This window comes from Rhipicephalus microplus, chromosome 7 (assembly GCF_043290135.1).
Source record: "Rhipicephalus microplus isolate Deutch F79 chromosome 7, USDA_Rmic, whole genome shotgun sequence".
Lineage (NCBI taxonomy): Eukaryota > Metazoa > Arthropoda > Arachnida > Ixodida > Ixodidae > Rhipicephalus > Rhipicephalus microplus.
Window position 1 is genome coordinate 10,507,612 of NC_134706.1, and position 17,555 is coordinate 10,525,166.

Sequence of the window (17,555 nt, forward strand, 5' to 3'; positions counted from 1 at the left end):
AAAACCTGATCATTTAATACCATTACCACCTTCATGATTGAATACGGCCATAATTTTTGCCAAAAATGTTTCTTCCTTTACAAGGGCATACAAACAATAATCTAACGTGGTAAGAAAAAGCTCTTAAGCAGTAGACAACATGACTATCAAAACTGAAGCACAACGTTCTAAATATAACCAATGGAATAAGATATTAGCAAAATGAAATGATATGTGGGTGACAAATTTCTTTCTGTGACTTTCGACACCATCGCTCTATTTACGATGTTTTAAAATTAATTGGTTGATTGCCAAGAGGAAAGGTTCCGCTCATAACCATAATTTTCACATTTCACGCACAGAGTATCAGTGCCAGTGGTATGTCGGTGCGACTGCAGCTAATTTCAATACAAGTTCCCTAAACATGGCATGTTTAAAATTTTGGCTAACCTAGAGCTCAAATCAATTACTTTTTTTTTTTGTGCCGAGAAAGAATTATGAGGCCCTACTAAATGGCAATTCTTATTCATGGCTTTACAAGGGGCTGTTCAGGAAGTGTATTCTCTCTAGTGTCCCTCTTTAAGCCTTACATGCAAACCATTCAAAGCTTTCTCAAAAAATTTCAAAGAGATAACTGTTAACCTTATCTATACATCTCATCCCCAAAATTTTGGCTCCTTTGTCCCCTGAAAGTACTGAACAGCCGTGAGATATAATGATTGATATGTGGGGTTTATTGTCCCAAAACCACTATATGATTATGAGAGACGCCGTAGTGGAGGGCTCCGGAAATTTCGACCACCTGGGGTTCTTTAACGTGCACCCAAATCTGAGCACATGGGCGTACAACATTTCCGCCTCCATCGGAAATGCAGCCGCCGCAGCCGGGATATGAACCCGCGACCTGCCGTGAGATATAGTATGGAACAATTATTCGATACGTTCAATACCATCACTCGATCAACCTGTTCTCAAGCATAGCTGGGATATGTTCTGAATCAATTTTTGGGGCAGGAGAACCCTTTTATTCCAGAGCAGCTCAACGAGGTAAGAAATATGGTTATTTATGCTAGTTCCTTCGTTAACTGACCCCTGCTGTGCTTGAAAAAATTGCTGTTATACATTATACTTAAGAAGATCAAAACACCGCCGCTGTCAACTTTTTGCGTATACCACGTATATTAAAGGCAAATAAATGGAGCAACCAAAATTTAAAAAACGCCAATATCCTTGGTAATGTTGTGCGAAACCAATGTGGAAATGCTTAATTAGAGAAAAATTCTAGTTATTTGAATAAACAGAAGCAGGAGGCCTGCTATCACACCTGAACAGTGACATGATTTGCCCGTGTCACCTCGGAGCAGCATTTAGAGCATAGGGACAGACACTGAAGCAACAAGCTTACTTTATGGAGCATGTCCTACAACAGGGACCACTTTGTCTTGAATATTTTAGTCTGGCTACAGGGGCACTGATATGTTCTCCAATGCAAATGACAGTAATATGCACATATGGGCTTGTTTACAATATCTCAGAGGTCAACAATTCCCCTAGTAATCCCCCCTCCCCCCCTTCACCTTGTGCAGTACCTATGTTTCTTCAGTACAGCACTTCAGCTTTTGACCACACACTGTCTAGATATACTTCATACTTACATATCATTATATAAATCTTAGTAAAATACTGCAGTGTCTAAGACTGGACAAATGCTCAAGAAGGAGCTTTAATAGCTCGGAAAAGAAGCCTTTTGGAGCCATCTAAATAACCCTAAGAACACGACTCTAGAATACAGGTTCCATTGAAAATGTGTGAAATTGCCCAAGCGAACCCAATCACACGTGAAGAGCGTTAACATATCTCCATACGAAATAATGCGCGAGTGTGCATCAAATTTCGTCGTCTCCGAAAGCTTCAGGAAAGACAGGAGATGCGACTGCCCTATTCACATTGGGTAGCGACAACTGGAACTGACCACAAGTTCTCTTGGTTGTAGGCCTCTGAGGCAGCACAGGAGGGTTTTTCCCACTCCAGCTATCTTGAATGCAACATTTAGAAGCAGCATTGGAGCAGTCTCCTTCATTTGTAGCAGGGATGCAGCAGCTTTAATGAAATGTTACATTCTAGATTTACTGCTGAAACATTCTCATCACTGACAAAATGCAGAAATATTTAATCGGAAGTGCTCGATACATCCCAAACTTTTCTCTGGATAAGCCAATGGGTGCTTACAACTGTTTGGTAGATTGAATATAATTCTGCATAATTCATAGGCTTGAATAAATTTTTTGCATGACATGTTCGACTTTCATCACATGCTTTATATACAGAAAAGTAGTTATGTTTTTGTTAGAAAGACAGACAACAACTCAGCACCCAAACTGAAGCGACCCTCCTAATAAAAAGATTGCCTATCACACTGAATAAAATGAGCCGTCTTTCTCATCAGACACAAATTTAAATTTTTTTTTTTTTTTTACTAAAGTTGCGAGTGATGACTTTTGGCACCCCATGGGGCAAATGAAAACGAAGAGTAGTCCAATCACGTGACCTTTTACTGGTGTATGCAGCTAATGTTCCCTACTTTACTACAAAAATGCAGTACACGTTTTAAATTATAATTTTAGTTTTTTAACTCGAAGCATGCAAATAAGCCTACATTTTTAGTAATCAGAACAGAGCTGCTGCCTTTCATTGATAAACGATCCGATACTGATGACCAGCAGCACGAAAGTCGTTAGCCGACAAGAACGTCTGCCGATGAGCTGTAGAAGCACCACAAGCGTCCAGCTCGCGAGGCAGTGAAGGGACATCATGTAACGACACCAATATGAGGAAACCTATTCTACTTTCCCTGTCTATCCTGTCCGTGTCTGCGTTTCACGCTCTTGTTTCAAACAATCATGAATCCCCAACTCGCCCAATCAACCATTTTGACAACTTATTATACCAGCGGCTTCTACTCAAAAATGGTAGAAGATGTTAAACTGAATGTGGCTGACCCCAGTTACACTCAATGTTGTCAAGCGCAGTGAACAGTTTGCTTGGAGGGATATTAGCATCAAGATCCAGTCTCAGTATTGCTAGAGGAAGGTCCTTTCTTTTTCGAGGGTTGTCAGATCAAATAGTTCCGCTTACAAAATATCCACACGATTTTGTAATCAACTGGAGCATTTTTAAGCACTATCTATGGGGTGTTACTCTTGTCTCACCGCAAAATAACTGTGTCTATAAAAATTGGTTGTCAATACAGTTTAACCCTTTCATTAGAGACTAATGGGCATAAGAGACACCAGTGTGCCTACAGTGAAATGCGGGTCAGAAAGAAAATGCATACGAGGTACCCTGCTTATAAGAAACGTCTCAAATAAAAGACGAACAGCGCTGCCCGAATCATGCCTCTTATAAAGAGGCTTACCTGTACCTTTAACTGCTTTAACCGTAGGTTTTAATGTATACAGTCGTTCTAACAGGTCTCTACAACAAAAAGGGCAAGCCACTCACACTGGACGTCGCGTGTCCTCTTCTCGGTGATGCCATGCACGGCCATGAAGGCCGCCTTGCAGACCTTGCGCTCACGCTGCTCCCCACTTGACGCAGGCAGCCAGTACACCCACTTGCATCTGCCTTTCTGGGTGGCAGCGGCCGAAGAGCCCTTCTCTTTCTTGCAGGCCTTCAAGATCCGCTTGGCTCCCTTGCCCTTGGTGTACATGCGGCCCAGCAGCTTGCGCAGCTGCTGATCCGGCTCGAGGCAACCAAAGTTCGCGTGCATTCGCTCCTTAAAAGTTGCCGTGAGCTTCTCGTACTGGCAGGTGCCCAGTCGGCAGAGACAGGCGTGACGTAGGGGCCGCTGCGTGTGATAGGGCAGCCGTCGCCGATTCTTGTCCCCCTCCTTGTCCTCCTCTTTTTTGTCGAGGAACGTCTGCCATTGTTCCAGAACTTTCTCCATGTCCTCCGCGGTCGGGGGCTTTGGCTCGGCTTTCTCCTTTTTGACCGCCGCGCGTTTGTTGGCCGGAGGCGCTTTGTGAACGCTTGTCGAGTTGTCGGCTGTGGGCACATTTGCAACAGGCTGCCCTTTACGGGTGGTCTGGGAACCTCCTCACATCGAGCCAAATTTGTGGCGAGCTTTGGTAGGTTGTGCCCAACAAAACCGCTACTGTGCTAAACGCATGGCTGCAACAAGTTTGACTGTTGCATTGCTGGTCTAGTCAAGGCGGCAAATGCAGTTTCCCAAAGGGAAAGCACTTTAACCTTATGCTCACAGATGAAATATCAAGCAACTGATTGAGGCAAAATGCTTTTAAAAAGCTGGTAAAACCTCACATTAAGGAGAATGTCAGCCGAAAGGTAGAGAGAGGCAAAAAACAATGCATCAATTGGCTCTCTTATGTGCATGATCTGCTTAACTTATTGGGGCTGTCTTTAGTGTAATACAAGTTTGGCCAAAGCGTAACCAAAATATCACCAAAATTTTCACTCAGCTCGCCATTTCCGCTTCTTTATACAGCACATAATGAAGGCCTGCCTATTCTCAACATCTGAAAGACAAAACAGTGTTCTAATCTAAGCACCAACATCACAGATGTGATTGCACGTAACGGAATGCTGATGCTTTGAAGACGAAGCAAATTCCTGGCTCTCACACCTATAGAAGAAACCAGAATAAGTGGGCAGCAAAATGGAACATGGTCATCTGTGGTGATTACAGGCCAAGGCTAAACTTTTCACCGCTCATGCATTCGTTTTTTCAGAGTTAATTGGGGAAGAAACACACTGTGACACAATTATGTATAACCGCCCAGAAATCGTGTCCTTGGAATCTGTTGTGAATAGAAAAGATGCTTTGCAGCACGCTGACTGAAACGTGCAAGTTTAAATGTACGCACAAGGATGTTGTTGTAGCTACTTTAAGCACAAAGTTAAAATACCGCTCGGCAACTCAGTTCCATCACTTCCGTGGTGTTACGTTTTAAGCTTCTTTTTGGCGGTAATATTTTCTCCTTTTACTGCTGCGTGCCTCTGGCCGTGAAAATTCCTCCGTATCGTGTTGACCTAAGTTTCAGGAATATCGGGAAATCTTGAAATGCGGAGTAACAGCACATTGTGATGCCAACATGACAGACAGGGATGGAAAGGTCATATAATGATCTCATTTGCTGCTCGTAGCAGCAAGCGAGTGAAGACAGCGATGCAGTCAGGTTTCAATCTACTGGAGGGGCGAAGGCACATGCCTCTGAACCCGACGTACTGTGGCAGTAGACGTGAAAAAAAATGAAAGAAAAAAAGAAAAAACCTTGCAGAACCAATGTAGATGGCAGAATAACTGTTGTATTCATCATAGCAAGAGCACCACCTGATCGATCAGCCCAAAGGAGCAGCGCACACCGAGTGACCATGCACCCCCCTCGGTGAAGAAGAGGAATGCCGTCACTCAGTGCTCTTCAACACACATACCAACACAACAAGGGCTGAAAAAGCCAGAAAGATGCAAAGCAAAGCAACTACTAACAAAAATTTAGAATTGCTTTCTGTAGATGGCATCATCTGGCCATTCTGCTTTCCAACTACAGTCGAATCTCGATAATTCGAACGTGAAGCGGCCCGAAAATTCGAAGTTAAAAGAAGTTTGAATTGATGAAAGCTAAGTAAACAGAGGGCTCCCCATGCAGTGGCGCATGTGCATTGAGCTAACACATGAGGGGGAAGTTTCAGATGACTTACATTTATTCACAAATCACAGGACAATCGTCATTGAAGTAATCGGTGATGCGCGTCTGCACACGTTTGCCTTGCAGCGAGTCAATCGATTTCACACGCCGCTTGCAAAGCATGTTTACTATGGCTTCAGCAATCTCCTCGCAAGAGAAGTTGCGTGCGGCAATGTCCAGCGCCGACACTCTCTAACGATGACAACAATGACTGCATCTCCGCTACTACCCTCTGCGCCAAAGCCGCAGGGTGGCCAGCACGTGACAAGAAAAGAGGAGCGTTTTCACGCGAAGAGAAGCAGATCGTCATTTGAGATAAACCAACACTCTGTGTTTAACACTCTGTGATACAACACTCTGTGATAAACCAACACTGCGGAATAAGGGCGTAGATGAAGTATATATAAACATTCTGGAAGAAATCTACAGGGGATCAACTGCTACCATAGTGCTTCATAAAGAAAGCAACAGAATACCAATCAAGAAGGGTGTAAGGCAGGGGGACACAATTTCCCCAATGCTATTTACCGCGTGCTTACAGGAGGTTTTCAGAAGCCCAGAATGGGAACAGTTAGGGATAAGAGTTAATGGAGAGTACCTTAGTAACCTGCGCTTCGCCGATGACATTGCATTGCTGAGTAACTCGGGGGACGAATTGCAACTCATGATTACGGAGTTAGACAAGGAGAGTAGAAAGGTGGGTCTTAAAATTAATCTGCAGAAAACGAAAGTAATGTACAACAACCTCGGCAAGGAGCAGCGCTTCGAGATAGGTAATAGTGCACTTGAAGTTGTAAAAGACTATGTCTAGTTAGGGCAGGTAATAACCGCAGAGCCGAAACACGAGATTTAAGTAACTAGAAGAATAAGAATGGGGTGGAGCACATTCGGCAAGCACTCTCAAATTATGACAGGTAGATTGCCACTATCCCTCAAGAGGAAGGTATATAACAGCTGTATCTTGCCAGTACTTAGCTACGGAGCAGAAACCTGGAGACTTACAAAGAGGGTTCAGCTTAAATTGAGGACGACGCAGCGAGCAATGGAAAGAAAAATGGTAGGTGTAACCTTAACAGACAAGAAGAGAGCAGAGTGGATTAGGGAACAAACGGGGGTTAAGGATATCATAGCTGAAATCAAGAAGAAGAAATGGACATGGGCAGGGCATGTAGTGCGTAGACAGGATAACCGCTGGTCATTAAGGGTAACTGACTGGATTCCCAGAGAAGGGAACCGGGTTAGGGGGAGACAGAAGGTTAGGTGGGCAGATGAGATTAAGAAGTTTCCGGGTATAAATTGGCAGCAGCAAGCACAGGACCGGGTTAACTGGCGGAACATGGGAGAGGCCTTTGTCCTGCAGTGGACGTAGTCAGGCTGATGATGATGATGAACACTCTGTGACAGCTGTTTTTTTCTCTCTCTCTTTGCTGCGGCAGTGGAAGGAGAAGGGTCTTTGGGTGGCAGGGGAGGAAAAGGAAGAAATGTCGCACAAGCACGTTGCAGATCGGCATTTGAGAGAAAGCGAACATTCTACCTGCAGCCTTTTTTTTTTCCTTTTTTTTTCCTTTTCTTTTCCTTTTTTTTTTGCGCAGCGTTGAGGCGTTGGAGGTGCCGCCGCGGGATTGGGCGGGGTGCTGAGAACATTTTTGGAGCCTGGTATGTTCGAATTAACCGTCCCAAGTGCTTGGGTGTTCGATTTACTGGGCGTTTTCGCCCATTGAAATACACAGAGCTTTGACGGGACTTCATCGCGAGTTTGAATTAACCAAAAGTTCAAAGTAATAAGATTCGACTGTAGAGGATTAGAAACTGTGCAAAAAGAAAAAAAGAATCTGTGGTACGGGGCAACAATGGAAAAGTTTCCTTCTTGTTTGATAGTAGCACAAAATGTTCTTTAACTGTGTGCAGCCATCGTTTTGTAAGCAAATATTAGCCAGGTATCATCGCTCAAAACTATGAACACCACCCTCCTCCCCCCGAATCGAGAGACAAGCAAAAACGTGCCTTTCTCACCACTGGCGGCCTTCGTGATCTTCAAAGAAGGTTTGGGTGGTAGTCGTTTCTTTTTAGGATCATCAATGTATCGTGGTGTAGGTGGTAAAGGGGCTGGATGCTGTGGCACCTGGAAAGAACAAGAATGTTTATTTTAGAAAGCACTCCCGAAAACAGGAATGCACTGAACAAATGCACAAGGTTGGGCTTGGAATCGGCAAGTTAAACCTCGTTATAACGAAATTGGAGGGCTGCCACGATTTGCTCGTTATAACCAACATTTCGTTATAGCCACAGGGATTATTTACTGTAAATATTATGCACTGTAGTTACCCAAAACAAATAACGGGCGAAACAGCATCTCCCCTCACGGTGGTACGCAACAAAATAATCGCATTACGCAAATAAAAGGGGAATTTCATGCACTTATATTATTGCACTTCAAACTGACTTAGCTGCAAAGAAATCCATAATCGGATGCCGGTGCATCTTCCTAATGCGAATGATGGCTCGCTCAGCTGCGCCCGCAATGCTCATGCCATCTTCTCCGCCCTCATGAGTTCCGAAGCCATTGACAAAAGCAGGGCAGTCCCATTGCCATCCCTATTGAGCAATGTCGGCACTTATGTTTGCTGAACAGCGGTGGTTTTTGGTAGTGCCAATGCGCGTTTTAGACTTCGTTGACATATTTTCAGATTCTGAAAATGCATCAAAATGTTAAAGATTATGTTTACTATACTGTATAGCAATGAGCCTGGAATGGCATTGTGAAATTTCGTTGAAGCGGGACGGCAGAAGAAGTGTTCGTTGTGGCGACAATATTTATGCATTGACTCCTATGAACTGCTGATCGGGAACCGTGAATTTTTCGTTTAGCGGGAATTTCGTTGAAGCGGCGTTCGTTGTAGTGGGGTTCGACTGTACTACCCTCCTGGCACTGTTTGGGAAATCATGTTGTCAAGTCAACCTTTTTTCCGCTCTGAAGATGACCGGGTATCAAAATTCTTGGTAGTGAGGCTGTTTCGGAGCAGTTAGGTGCAATTTTCGCTGAACAAGGGTATTGATACAGGCTATTTGGTATGTAATCGCAAGCGCACAAAAAGTTTAATAAAGAAGAACGGAAAAAGGTGTTGTGTGAAAAGGTTAAGAAAGAAAAAAAAAAACATTGTATGTGGTGCTGCGCCGACACCTTGCAAGTTTTGCAACTTTTACGCTTCTTTTGCAACTTTTACGCTTCTCGCTTGGCACAGCAAAGCAGAATCGTATAAAAAATGTGCAATACGTGCAGCTGTCTCACCCCTGTTCTTACGTTAGAAGCAGAGGCACCCGACTTGGCCGGCTGCACGGTGGCACTGCTGCCCGGAACCTGAACCTGCAGCGATGATGTTGATGGCGATGGCAGCCTGACAGGTGCACCAGGCACTTGAACCTGCAGCGGTGGCTTGGGCGAAGGAATTGACAGGTTGGGGGTTGCCGTGGAGGATGTTGGAACGGGCGGTCGCACCACTGACAGCTGCTGCGGAATGCCTGGTCGCATGTTGGGTGCCACTGGAGCGCGCACCAGCGTCGTTCCAGGAGGCAGGGTCACGGTAGTACCACCTCTCGAGAGCGTCACTGGTTGCGGAGTGCGAACCATGCGCACCTTGGGAGGGAAAGAAAGTAAGTTTGACATTAGTTTGACATTGACACATTGCAGAGAATGAAGGCTGTTAGTTCTTTTGTAAGCTTTGAGAGAGCCTTCAAAGCATCCCGACAAAACGTCGAATAGCCTCGGGAATCTACAATGATAAAGGTTTCAACAGCGTAGGTACTCGTGCTGAAAGTTTTCCCGGGACGACCAGTGTGACGTGGCTCCAGTTAAAATGAAGTAGTATTCTATAATAGGCGTAGCGAATATGCGCCACAAATCGAGCAAGTTTCGCTATTCACCTTTGGCCTAATAAAAATGAATAAACCACCTATCATCAATGGCATTTTAAATATAACGCTACAGCTCATTTTGTAGGAATTCTCATTAATTAACCAAGCAGGTCGTGTTACGAAAATTGGGTAAGCCCTACCACCAACATCAGGTCCACTGAATATGAGAAAGCCGTTAACAACCAGCTTATCTAGTGTTGGCCACAGAATTTGGGCAAGCTTGGCTACTCCACTCCAGCATACTAAAAATGATGAAGCAGCTTGAATTTACCGTGAATTGTGTATAATCAATAAGAGAAAAATCAGGATTTGTTAACCCACCGTTGCTCGAATGTTTGGTCATGGCTGAAGTTGAGCGCTCTTTGAAAGAAGTTGCGTCAGGTTGACGTGCTTTGCAATAGCAGTAAAAAAACACTGTACGGCTCCACCCCTCCAGCGAAACAAAAACCAGTCTACATGCTTTGAAGTGTTTTTGATTGCTAATTGAGTTTAGTGAAGCTTAGCATTATGACCAAAAATGCTTTGCCATTTCATCAGCCTTCACCATGTCAAGCCGTGAAGATGGGCAAAATTTTTTCATATCCCTCGGGTAGTTAAAGGGGCAGACTGGTCTTAGACATTTCTTTTTTTGCTTCATTCTTCAGTGATCTTGATAAAACTACACAGGATTATGCAGTTTTTTCTGGTTACTTCAAATATTTCAAATTTCGTTCCGGAGGTAACTGAATTTCACCCCCTATTGTTTAAGGCCACCATAAAAAAAAAGCTTAATTAAAAGATATTGAAGATATGCCAACATAGACTAATCATTATAGATTGAAAGTATGCAACAGTTTTTTGTTTTTAAGCCTTTCTTGGTTATTTTAAAGCAAAATGAACTATCCATTTTCAAATGCACTTGGAGTTGTATTACAATTTCGATGAGTAAATAATTAAAAGGGCTCATGCTCTAAACTCTGCTCCTATACTTGCATTCTACACAGATACAGGTTTCCATTGTAAAGAGAATTATTGTTGTACCTGCCCTAGCTACAGACATATTGAGGCCTCAAAATTAAATAGTCGCAAATTTACTTTTTTGAGAAAAATGAAAAAAAAAAAACTGAAAACACAGTTTTTTCAAAAAGGAACAATCAAGGTGCGCATGTTTTGCAATCCTCATTAGGGCACTTATAAATTGATAGTAGAGCTTTAGCCACAGGTGCCGGCAAATTATAGAAAAGCCTTAAGTCGGTTCCTTATTTTTTTTTGGGAGATTCTGCATGTTAACAGCACCAAAAATCTGGACAGTTAGAATGATATTACAAAAAAAAAAAAAATTACAACTTCCTGGTGTGTGAAAATTTGCAGAGATATAGATAAATACTTGCAGAAACCTAATATGCCAGTTTTAGGAAATGAATTTTTTTGTCACTTTTTCGTCGCAAAGGCCAGTCGCCTCCTTAAACTCAAACTAATTTGCCCCTTAACTTCCCATCGTCATTCATTGTACACTCAAACCTCAATACAATGCACCCAGATATAACGAAATATCGGTTATAACAAAGTAAATTAAATATACAGGGTTGGAAGTGGACTTCAGTGTTTTGGAGCAGCTCAGGGAGCAGGAATAATACTGTTTTGGAGTAGCTTTGATGTAGTAAAAGGAAATTTCGGAGCAAGTTCAGAGCACCAAAAGGCATGCCTTGGAGCAACACGAATTATTTTGGGAGCTGCTTTCTAGGGTCAGACATCATCATCATCATCAATCAAAGTTATTTCTAGTAAAAAAAATTTACAATGGTTTGCACTGATTATTCAGTACTAGCGAGCTTACCAGACTTACCACCCACAAATATGGGTGGGTAGGTATCTGTGATACAAAACATGCTTATTTAATACTCTGATTTAAACAAAAAGTGAGGGAGTAAAACAACTTTATTGTTGATCCGGCATAAAGGGGGAAGCCGTATTTATTCGCATAATCCTCGCACTTTGTTTGCCGGAAAACCGATGAAAAGTTGGGGGGTGGGAGAATTACGCGGGGAAATCTTTCTACGAAAACGTACAGAGGGAAAAAGAAAACGAAGAGGCCGCAAATCGGGATTCTCACACCAGCAGCTAACAGCAAGCTTTAAGAAATACTAATTAAGACTTACCTCAACAATAAAAGCAGAGGATCAACACAAGACAAGATTTATTTGAGACACAAAAAGTGGAAGCAAATAGTCAAGAATTAGAATACCATACGCAGAGCTTGCGGACGTTACGGGCGTAGCGGTAGCGTTCGTCGCTCAACAGGAGCCCTCAAAAGGTAAGCGTGGGACGTCAGTATTGGGCTGATGGCTATTTAACAGAATTGTCCGCAGTTTCCTTCTGCCTTCTGAAGAAATAAAGTTGACCATCAATCCCAGTTTTAGGCACACAGCAGACCCAACGCGTCTTTGGTGGCTTTCAGCTGCCGTCACCAGTAGCGAACACAAAACTCGTAGACTCAGAAGAGACTACTGGCGGCCCTGTTGCCGTTGTTTAGTCTCACTCTTCACTTGCAACTTGAAAGCAGCCGTACATCTTCAGTATCGCCTCATAACGTGACAAGATTACCGACACAACATACAAAACATGCCGCAACGCGTACTGGCCACTTCGGCTTGGCTTGGATTGAATCTCTGTGCAATAGTACGCTTGATGCTTAAGAGATAGCGCCAGATGGCGTGTGCTATCATCAGTGGCTGAAAAAAGCAGACGACATTATTGCAGCAGTTTTCGGGGTGCGATAATTACTCAAGAAAAAAAAAAATTCGTATTTTTGTTGTTCAATGTGGGGGTGCGAGAATTATCCGAGTGCGAGGATTGCGCGAGTAAATACAATAAAGATACACTAGCGTGCTCGGATGCCCAAGAGTAGCAACCTATTCTAGGCGAACCCGTAGGGACACCGCTTTCAGCCGCTGGCGTTCCAGGATGCCAAGCACGTGCTGAACCACGTCTCTTTGGTTGCCTGGCTCTTGGCTCATAATTTTGGCTCTGATGTATATTCTGATTGCTAAAAACGGGGAACTATATTCTTACATGAACGCTCCTACTGCAAGGATTCTCGCTAGCCACAGCAGCGTTACAGCTGATGTTGCACCTAATGTGTGAAACGAAGTATAGGTAATCGCGGCAAACTTTGCTTGGAGGACGTTTGTTATCCCCACGCTAGTTATAAACACACTACCCTGCTCATCTGTGCTCGGTCTGGAGCAAAGTGGGGACCAGCGAATCACTCAGCAAATCTGCGCACACGTAAGTGCAAGCCGCCCGACATCATCGGCGTGGGCAGCCTAGGCGCCATTCTGGACGCAACTAACCAGTAGATTTTCCGAGTCCACGCAACTTGCCCGCGTTTCAATGAAACTATCAGTTGTCACTTAGTATCGCGGTAGAGAAGCGCACATATAAAGACGACGACTGTTCTGGAGGCAAAAGAAGCAAAGAGAGAGTGTCAGTGCTAGTCGCGGCGAACATGACTGGCACAGAACGGTGTCGCCTGCTTGTGATCGGGAAGGCTGCCAAGCCTAGGTGCTTTAAAGGCGTGAAGACGCTTCCTGTGGATTATGCCTCGAACAGAAAGGCGTGGATGACATCCGATATATTTAAGGACTGGATCACCAAACTCGACCGCAAGTTCGCGCAATCAAGCCGTAAGGTGTTGTTCCTTGTGGACCAATGTAGTGCCCACATGAACGTACCTGCCTTGAGTGCCATCCGTCTTGTGTACCTGCCTGCAAACACGACGTCCGTGTAGCAGCCCATGAACCAGGGCATAATAAAATGTGTGAAGGTATTGTATAGGCAGCATCTCGTCGAGCGCATGCTTTTGTGCATGGACAACTTGTCGCAATACGAGGTGAGTTTGCTTAGTGCCATCAACATGCTAGCGCGAGCTTGGACCCGCGTGAAAGAAGAAACCATCGCCAATTGTTTCCGGGCCTGTGGTTTCATGGAAAACTCGGGGGATGCTTCTCCTTGTGCGCCAGTGGAAGTGCAAACAAATGAGCTCGACGACGGTAGCTTTCGCGCCGCTCTCGGTGACGTCCGTTTTGACGAGTATGTCGCTGTGGACAGCAACGTCGAAACATGCGGTCCACTAACGGACAGCGAAATCGTGCAGATGGTTCGGCCCCATGACTGCATTCCTGAAAATGACGATGATGATGACGACATCGGAAATGAGCCACCACCAAGGGCTGCCGATGTAGCTGCGGGTCTTGCTCTTGCGCAGCGGTTTTTTGTTGGAGAACACAACGCCGAAGAAGCACTTCGACACGTGTATTCCTTACAAAACTTGCTAGCCGCAGCCAGATTCGGCAAGCAGAAGAAGATGACAGACTATTTTTCCTCAAAACTGTCACGCTTTTAAACTAATAAAAGTGCCGTTTTTAGTGCTTTTTGCTTAATTCGAAGTTCTTTGCGGTTCCCGTAAACTTCGTATTAACGGGAGTCGACTGTACTAGATAATTCACAGTTACTCATGCTGGTGCCACCACTATGGCAGAGAAACCACGGTGATAACAGCGATGAGATGAGCACTAGCAAACCGAAATACAACCAGAGAACACCTAAACCACTTTGACACAACGCAATCGAACTACACTGGATATGGATGTGGTTGCGTCCTGTCCTGTGTGTAGCCAACGCTCAGTGTTGCTCGGTCGAAGATAATAATTGGCTAAATTTGCAGCTTACACTTTCAATAGACAATTATCCCCAAATGTGCCGTTTAAGCGCAGCCTGGCGCAGCAGCTTAGAGTGGCGCGGAATGTAACAATTGGCGCAGCACTTCCACCCCTGAACATAGTTTTGCAACCTCTATAATAATATTTTGGATGTAACGAATTTTGTTATAATGAGGTTTGAGTGTACTTTTTCGTACTGTTCCCTTCCTCATGGTGTAGAGAATCTAATGAAACCAGATTTTACAAAGTTGCCGATTTCACAAAGAAAGTTCAATCCTCTGGCAGGTACCCACATGATTTGATGCTGCTATTAATCCCATGTAACAATGCTTTTCCTGACATCAATGAGCAAAAAGTGGTGATTTTTAGTATGTCTGTGTGATTTGCACACAGACAGGTTTTTTTTCTCAGCTTTTCTTTAATGCTACCGCGTTATAGCATCTAGCCACCCTAGAGCCTACCGTAGTTTCAATTGGCGAGGCTGCCCATCGTTTCCACGCACAGAAAACAACAAATTGTAGACTGTATCTTTTTTACATACGAGGCTGTGGGCACTGATGGCTTATGTCCCCACATAAATACAGTCGATCCCGAATACATCAAATTCGAAGAGGATTCCGAAATAGTTCGATATATAAATTATTCGAAATACAATATATGCCTAATAAGGTCTAAATTGAAGCATTTCAGACCTCGGCAATCGTTACAAGCGCTAACATAACAATTGACTCACTGTATAATGAAGAACAAGGTGTGAACTGCAAGTTACAGCACCTTATTTCACACGAAAATAGTCCATAAACTTGTCTTGCTTCTTGTGTACCGTCAAGTTCCAGTTATCCTCAATATCATTGAAGCTTTTTAAATAAGCAAACTCAGCTCCTTCGGCCACAACAGTGTTGATTGATTTGATTGATTGATTTGTGGGGTTTAACGTCCCAAAACCACCATTTGATTATGAGAGACGCCGTAGTGGAGGGCTCCGGAAATTTTGACCACCTGGGGTTCCTTAACGTGCACCCAAATCTGAGTACACGGGCCTCCAGCATTTCCGCCTCCATAGGAAATGCAGCCGCCGCAGCCGGGAATCGAACCCGCGACCTGCGGGTCAGCAGCCGAGTACCTTAGCCACTAGACCACCGCGGCGGGGCGGCCACAACAGTGTTGATTGACGCAGAACGCTAATGCAAGCTCTGTAGCACAACACACTTCCGCAGTTTCGACAAGATCTGCTGAGCCATGATTTCAGCACCAATGCAGTCAGAAACAGCTATATAGCCATCTGCACCGATAAAGTCACTCAATGTCTAAGATGGTGCTTGGAAACACTGAGAAGTCACAGAATTCGGTGGGGCACCGCACACTGTTGTCAGCAGTCATGATGCATCCGAAATCATTACCTGACCCACAATGAAAGTTTACGACGGTGCTTTTCTCTAAAAGCGCCAGACAATTTTTTATCGCTACGTGCGGGCCAACATTCTGTTCAAATTCTGAATGAGGATTTATCAGGTACGAGGCGAGAAGTAAACAAGCCCAGAAGGCGCAAAAGATAACGCTGAGTTCCCCCCATCGACATGTCGTCTTTCTCTTCCTCACTACAGCTATATCAATGTCACTTGTGGTTTCGATATATGGGTGCACCGGTCCTATACTTTTGCTTGGGAAATTCAAGGGTATTTCTCAACTGTTCAATATATTGGAGTTCGATATATCCAGGATCGACTGTACTCCCATGTGAGCGCTACAATGGTCGCTTTCAATATGAGATCATTTAAGCAAAATATGGCTTCGATCGTCTCCTCACAACCTTCTTGTCCAGCCTGCTCGCACTGACACTGCGTTCGTTCTTCCCTCCTTGAATTGGTTACATTGATAGGTGAAATATGACATCACTTGGCTAGGCTCAGATGAAAGTCAAGTTCTGACACACTTTTCTCTCTCTCTGAGCCCTCCTATGCTTTACCAAGACCTTTATTGCTTCCAGTCTATGGCCTGTGCGTGCTCCGATATTCTGCTGATGTGCCAAAAATAAAAAAATTAAAATATTACTCAACACTCAGCACAGTCACTACTGGAGTCCCACAAGGATCCGTGCTATATTCTGTGTTATTTTCAATATACATTATTAACCTCCCTGATGCTCTTCAGAGGTTAACGCTATAATGTACGCAGATGACACAGCTTAATTATTTACGGGTGAGACACTCTGCACTGCAAATAGATGTGATGGATGATTTAGCGAGCATTTCCACGTGGCTTGCTCAAAACAAACTAACTGTAAGTAGCAATAAAACTAAATATGTGGTTTTTTCGCTCAAGGAGAAATAACATTGACACCAGTGGCATAAGTATGAGCTTAAACAATAGTCAATTAAAGAAGTTGTCACATTTAAATAACTGGCCATCATTTTTGACTAACATATACATCGGGCAGCGCATTGGGAAGTGCTGACCTGTATGTCTTATTATCATCACTGGACCGGATACTAGCCTTCCCTGGCTATCGGTCCAGATATCTGTATAAGCATTATTGCAAGAATAAATATAAATAAAACACTTGACTTGAACTGAACACAAGACATCACAGTCAAAAGCTCCACTATTTTATACATGCTTCCTGGCATATACAGATGGATTTTGATGACATTAAGATGGGCGTTTCAAACTGATACAATATAGTTTAGAATTAACAATGCTAACATTAATTATACAATGAATTAGAGCATTTATGATTAACTTTCATCATTACCAAATGCAAAGCTACAAATTACTGTAAAAGAGTCGCAAACAAAACTTTCACTGTCAGCGGTCCTTTAAAAGGACGTCTTAGCTCTGAGATTACTTTATTCTGTCCTTGCTTTCGTTGTGCTTCCAGAACTGCTTACAATTTTGTATCAAACACTGTTACAGATTTACGGTTGTAGGATATTTTTGTTGTTCTTGTCCCCCTTCTGAGAGCATAACTGCTTGAAATAACATTTAGCAACAGAAACAAATCCTTGAAAAAACGTGGTGCAGTGCTTCGAATGAGGAGAAAAAAATGAAGGAATGAAACCTTTCGTCGCCTTACACCATGTCTTTCAAGTGCTTATGCACCAACTAGACCTCCGCAGCATGTGAGTAAATAGAAACATGCCCATTAAACATGCACTTCAGTTAATACTTTACCTCTTTATAAGGAGGCGTAGTTAAGATGATCTCCCGCCACTGGTAAAGAGAATACCATCAGTGTTAATGTGCAGTAGCCTGAAATTCA

At 43.7% G+C, this 17,555-nt stretch overlaps 1 protein-coding gene across 16 annotated transcripts in view; it reads right to left on the reverse strand.

Annotated features, from left to right (window-relative positions):
• Positions 1-17,555, reverse strand: part of LOC119179536 (uncharacterized) — a 125,086-nt gene that overhangs the window by 14,353 nt on the left and 93,178 nt on the right. For 9 of the 16 annotated variants that reach the window (XM_075868640.1, XM_075868649.1, XM_075868645.1 and 6 more), the window contains 3 exons: positions 8,974-9,318; positions 7,689-7,806; positions 3,481-4,023 (listed from right to left, as the gene is read on the reverse strand). In XM_075868640.1, the coding sequence (XP_075724755.1) occupies positions 3,481-4,023; positions 7,689-7,806; positions 8,974-9,318 (1,006 nt within the window). The remainder of the gene's footprint in view (positions 1-3,480; positions 4,024-7,688; positions 7,807-8,973; positions 9,319-17,555) is intronic. The other 7 variants (XM_075868648.1, XM_075868647.1, XM_075868646.1 and 4 more) reach the window with 7 other exon arrangements.